The sequence below is a fragment of the Alosa pseudoharengus genome, unplaced genomic scaffold (genome assembly GCF_046254945.1).
Source record: "Alosa pseudoharengus isolate Yale_2024_CS ecotype anadromous, Long Island Sound unplaced genomic scaffold, YU_APseudo_1.1 YU_APseudo_1.1_scf_5, whole genome shotgun sequence".
Taxonomy (NCBI): Eukaryota; Metazoa; Chordata; class Actinopteri; order Clupeiformes; family Clupeidae; genus Alosa; species Alosa pseudoharengus.
In genome coordinates, this window is record NW_027468837.1 from 29,645,967 (window position 1) to 29,651,966 (window position 6,000).

Consider the following 6,000-nt stretch of genomic DNA (forward strand, 5'->3'; position numbering starts at 1 on the left):
AAATGCCTTAAACTATAACCGTAATTTGATTGGTTGATGCCTTGCGTTGCTGTCCGTCGGTGCCACAAAAGTTGAAAAGCTATACAGATTTCTGTTCCGTTCCTTATAATTTTCTATCGATGCACTATTTTACTCAAAACAGTAGAGGACACTGCAGTACTGAGAACTCCTAAAAACCTACCTGCTACAGGGATTCACATTGTCAGAGCATTTCGGTTTCCTGCCAGGTCCGTGCAGGGCACCTAAAATGCACTCATCGGTTTGTGTAAGTCTAAGATGACCAAGACCTCAAATAAAATCATATGAAAAAGGAATCAGTATTGAGACAACAGCATGTTGTTTTTCAGCAAATTTATATTGTTATAATTACTCAAACATGAATCTTGATCAGTTTATTGGCTGCAAGTAGAGCAATAAATAGACCATTCATGTACTGGGAAGCTTTAGTTACCAACTAAATATGAGTAAGACAAATAGTCTAAATAGTAGCTGATGATCCCAACATGTCTATGTAATTTAGCAAACGCTTTTGTCCAAAGGGACATACAAATATAACAATATAATAGTAAAAATAAACAATAACAGTTATTAAAAAAAAAGTTGGTAGGACTACATTATGGATAGTAATGATAACAATAATGTCCATACAATATCAACGATCAGTAATGAAAAATAAACAAATACCATAACATCTTAGAAACATTACAGTTTCGTCAAGTAACTTTTTTTGTTTTTAAAAGTTTTTGTTATGGACATAAATAAAAGAGTGCTGAGTACACCACTGTAATTAGCTATGATGTGCAGTTAGTAAACAGTTACTGGATAGGGATTAAATATGGCCAATGCAATGCACATTGTTAGCCTGGGTTTTCCCATGCTGCTTTACGCGCGCGATTTAATTCACGCTGCTAGCACATTGTGTCAAATATGAGCAAGTAGAGCTATGGGTCCATATGTGGCATTTTTTGTTATGACCTCAGTCTTTTTGTAATGGGTTATCTTTTTAGAAGGATGATATGCTGTGTCACAGCACTCAAATCATCTGAAGCTAACTCTGTGTGTGTGTGTGTGTGGTCTTGCTTCCCTTTGCCGACTTACTGTGCCCATTGTACCAATATTAATTTTACAGGTATTTGCTACGAAGCTTTAGCTCAAGGAAATGAAAGTGCTCCACCCTGCTTAGATGGTATTGTTTATGGGGCCACAACTCTGACACACTAACTTTGGTTTTGTCCTGCGCCATGTGCTCCCACTAATATGGTGTCTGTTTACAAACATGTCTGTCAACGAGTGAGAGAAAAGCCAAAACTGTAGATTCCATAGAGGTGAGGTGAGAGGAACGAGCAGAGTTAAAATCCACAGGACCCTTGGGATGCAGTTGAATCCTTAGGCGGCACCAACCAAAATCCCGAAGGAATGTCTTAAACAACCTGCTGAGTCCATGCTGTGAAAAAGCTCTGTTTTAGAGGGAACAAAGTAGACCTGATCAAGTCTCATTTGGGGCATATAATAACTATACTGTACAATTTCAACACAAGCTCAACAGAAAAAAACAAAGATGCCGGTCTTTTTTTTAATTACGGTACAAACTTGAATACATACTTCATAGTAATCTACATCTGCTAGTATTGCTGGTGAAGTGAGCGCTCATATCCTCAGACTTGTGTGTGGGTGTGTGTCCGTGTCCTCGAATTGGAAGCAGTCTAAATTGCTTAAACACAGAACACACAAAGAAAACACACTCTTCCATACACAGCTGCAGTCAGTAACACACAGAGAACGTAAAAAGGTCGGGGAAATAGAGGTCAGTCCATTCAGAAGCAGTCCACTTGTATTTGTGTTGCTGTGTTTTAAGGGGAATTCCTGACAATCCTCCTCTATTGACTGCTTTTTACAGCCTAAACAATGTTTATAACACCCAGATAAAATTCTGTCATGAATTCTTTCTTCTGCCATGCATTCTCTCTTACATGCCTATTCTGAAAGGAAGAAAAGGATAACAGTATTGAAATGCGATGTCAACGGACAGTAATTCGTGAGCATTAAAACATTACATATATGGCTAGTGCATGTGGTCAGTCAAACGTGTGTGTGAGTGAGACTGCTGGTGTGATGGGGGTGGGTGCACCAATGACTGTCAGAAAGGTAAGGGCCATGGAATCTGAGCCAACAGAGGGAGAGGGAGGTGAGAGGGAGAGAGAGGGGGGGGTATTAAATAGAGACAGACAGGAGGAAGGGACGAGAGGACTGACAAGAGAGATCGAGTGCTGACTGTGAGGGAGAAAACAGGAAAACTGGTCTGAAGCAGAAGGAAAGAAAGAGAAAGAAAAAAGAAAGTCAAAACAGAAAATACACTTCTTTCATACGGCAGAAAGAGGAGGAAGCGTTGAGAAAGGGAACAGGTGCTGACGAGAGATACGGCATGGTGTCCACTGGAGTATCGGCGGCTTCTCTGCTCGGCGTGGCTCGTGTGTGTGCGTGTGTGGTGCTGTGGATATGGCTGAGTGTGTGTGCGTGTGGCGTGTGTGTGTTGTGTCAGAGGGACACCCTTGTAGCGGCTCCAACACAGAGATGTGAGGGGGCCTGCCGGGCCAGCCCGCCGAGGACTGACAGACCCAAACCCACGGAGGTGAGTGTATGTGTGTGCAAAGATATTTTCTTGTTTAAGGTGCTGCTACAAAATTAACATGTATTTAGAAAGCTTTATAGCCTGGTTGTGTGAGAAAGAGGTGCATCGTTTATGTATATTTTTGATTGCTTATTAGACATTTGAATGTGTTTTAAAGAGAGCACTACTTTTGATGTAGAGAAAGTATCATAGTTGTTCATTGAAGTAAAATCGAGCGCTGTATAGTGTTATTAGTTATTAGTGCCTAATAAATATGATTATTGTTTTCTTTCAGGAGATGCCAGTTTAGGGTAGATTTTCTTATTTAATTGCAGCTAAAACATATCCTCTATAATAGCAAATTTTTGGATTACATAATAATCTATCACAACAAAAGAGGAAGCTTGCAAGTATGCTCTCAAAGAGATTTTGCCATTTATTTTGTCTGATACAAAGAATTGTCTATTTTAGTATTGAAAACCATAAATGGTACACATGAAGTCTGAGACAAATCAGCAGTACTATTAGATGTGTTAACCTGTGGAAGACGCCTGCATTGTGTTGTGATGGCCTTCTGAAGTTCTTACCAAAGTGTATCTGTTGGTGTGTGTGTGTGCGTGCATGTGTTTGTGTGTGTAGGTTGTTGAAGTGACAGACCGGCTCGTTCAGCTTCAGCGATGCATGCGCTCCTTGAGTAGCCCTGGGTCTACCGCACAACTGAGAGGTCAAGGGTCAGAATCAGAATCTCTGTCGGCCATTTTGGCTCTGATGGCATCTGTCTTGCTTGAGTGTGACCTCCACTGCCATAGCAACCGGCTCCAAGAGGTGGCACAGAAATTAGGTTTGTTGCATAACGATCTGTCTTTTCTTTTCAAGCCACTTTATCATTTTAACAGCCATTTAGTTGGATAGGTACTGTTCACAACTTGCTTCTGACCATGACCAACATTGTTTCCTTGTACATGTACTTTGATGTGTTTCTCTGTTTTTGTGTGTTTCATTTGCTCTTGTATGATGTATGAAGTAGATTATGTTAAGTTAATGACTTGACCGTGTGGATAACTGGACCCATTTTATCATTAAGTTTACCACCCTTTCACATTAATTATATTTAAATCCACTATATTTCAATGTGAAAAAATGTATGCATGAGTTGGGCAAATAGTACTTTTTTGGAGGGTGATCATGTCTTTAATGCTGTGAAGTTTGCTTTTGATAAACATTTTGAACATTTTATAGAGGAAAAGGCACCTGTGTCATAGCATGACCTTACAGATATACAGAGCGGATCAGACAAGTTCTCTCAGATCTCTTAAGTTATTTGAAACAAGAATGAAGGAACTCCTCTTTTTCTCTCTCCTTTAAATCCTATGAAATTGTCTCATTTAGTCAGGGGTATTTCTTTTTACATCATCTCTGGCCATTTTTCTCATATGACCACAAATTCCTTTGCGTTTTGGAGGAATGGATCCTGTCTCCTTCACGTTTTGTTTCAGTAAATTTGCAAAGTGTTTTGCTGTGTCCTGGCCATAGTGGCGGGTAGTGATGGTCCTCTGTTTCAGAGGGAGCTGCTGCAGGGAGAGAGGGGGAGAGAGATCTCTTACTGCTGCTCAAGAGTATCACACACACCACCCAACCTCCAACAAGTAGGCGCCGTCCGGCACAGACACACACACAGATACAGACACATACACAGATACAGACACATACACCACGTACAATACACATTACTATCCATACAGATGGGATGTACCTAATGAAAGACTTTTCTCACACCCCCTTGTTTGTGTGTGTGTGTGTGTGCGTGCGTGTGTGCGTGTGTGTGTGCGTCTGTGTGTGTGGTGTGTGTGTGTATTACAGTGCCTCCATCCTCTGGACTTCACCCCCAAGACTGTGCTGAAATTTACCGTTGGGGAATCAAAGACAATGGGATTTACACAATCCAGCCTGACCCTCAGCTACCAGCTCAAGAGGTACCTACTGTATGTCTTATTCACATGAATATGTATGTACACACACACACACACACACACACACGGTCCCTCTCTCTCTCTCTCTCTCTCTCTGTTCTCTCTTGCGCTCTCTCTCTCTGATAACACCCACCATAGCATGATCTTGCCATCTGTTTCTATGCATGGATATGACTGTGTGTGTGGTGTGTGGTGTGTGTGTATATATGTGTGTGTGTGTGTGTGTGTGTGGTGTGCGTGTGTATATGTGTGTGTGTGTGTGTGTGTGTGTGTTTGCAGGCCATGTGTGACATGGAGACTGACGGTGGAGGGTGGACGGTGTTCCAGCGCCGACTGGACGGCTCAGAGTCGTTTAACCGCAGCTGGGCGGAGTACCGCCAGGGCTTCGGCCGGCCGCAGGGGGAGTACTGGTTGGGCAACGCCGCGCTGCACACCCTCACAGCCAACGGCCGACACTCACTCCGCATCCATCTGCAGGACTGGCACAAACACACACGCCACGCCACCTACAGCACCTTCAAAGTGGCATCAGAGGCACAGAGGTATGATACACACACACCACAACATACCCGGCCACCTACAGTGCCAACACACACACACACACACACACACACACACCACAACACACCACACCACTTTCAAAGTGGCATCAAAGGCATAGCTATGACTGACACACACACACACACACACACACACTCAGACTTTAGCCCTTAACCATAACCATGATTTATTAACCTTAACCTAACCTAGATTTATTTCATCTGTACTTTTACATCTGTCCCTCCTCTCCTGTCTTGTCCTCTCCTCTCCTGTGTCCAGGTTCCGGCTGACAGTAAAAGGCTACAGTGGGGACGCCGGAAATGCCCTGAGCTACAATAAGCGCTACAACCACGACGGCCGAGCCTTCAGCACCTACGACCGCGACCACGACCGCTACACTGCCGGAAACTGTGCCCGTTACTACGGCGCCGGCTGGTGGTTCGATGCATGCCTGGCCGCCAACCTGAACGGGCGCTATTACCATGGACGCTACAGCGGCCTAACAGATGGCATCTACTGGGGCTCCTGGTACATCCTCACCGATGCCCGCTCTGGGGAGAGATACTCTTTCAAGACTGTGCAGATGATGACTAGACGCAGACTGGCATAGTACAGAAGCGTAGCTGCAACTTATTATATCGTATGCAAAGGATTCTTTTAAGTCTGTCACGGCAGAGCCTGACAAACATTGTTGTTGCAAAAAAATGAATATTCCATATTTGAAAAATGCTGAATGTGCCATTTGTTTTTATACATTTTTATACACACATTGTATGTGTTATTTATGAATACATGGACTCACTTTCAGATGTGACTGAGTAAGTTGTATATATTGTTATATATTAAATACATTTTTATCGATGTATCAAAACAACTTCACAT

At 42.8% G+C, this 6,000-nt stretch overlaps 1 protein-coding gene across 1 annotated transcript; it reads left to right on the forward strand.

Moving 5' to 3' along the window:
- The first annotated feature begins 2,130 nt into the window (after nucleotides 1-2,130).
- Nucleotides 2,131-6,000, forward strand: LOC143104879 (microfibril-associated glycoprotein 4). The gene is made up of 7 exons (XM_076269212.1): nucleotides 2,131-2,145; nucleotides 2,540-2,629; nucleotides 3,248-3,449; nucleotides 4,171-4,254; nucleotides 4,469-4,581; nucleotides 4,858-5,120; nucleotides 5,398-6,000. Exons 1-7 carry the CDS (start codon nucleotides 2,131-2,133, stop codon nucleotides 5,726-5,728), a joined length of 1,098 nt encoding a protein of 365 aa, XP_076125327.1. The 3' UTR covers nucleotides 5,729-6,000.

Excerpts from the sequence above, each read along its gene's own strand:
- LOC143104879 (XM_076269212.1), top strand. Across the intron at positions 2,630-3,247 it reads ACAGACCCAAACCCACGGAG|GTTGTTGAAGTGACAGACCG; the intron begins GTGAGTGTATGT and ends TTGTGTGTGTAG. Across the intron at positions 4,582-4,857 it reads CTCAGCTACCAGCTCAAGAG|GCCATGTGTGACATGGAGAC; the intron begins GTACCTACTGTA and ends GTGTGTTTGCAG.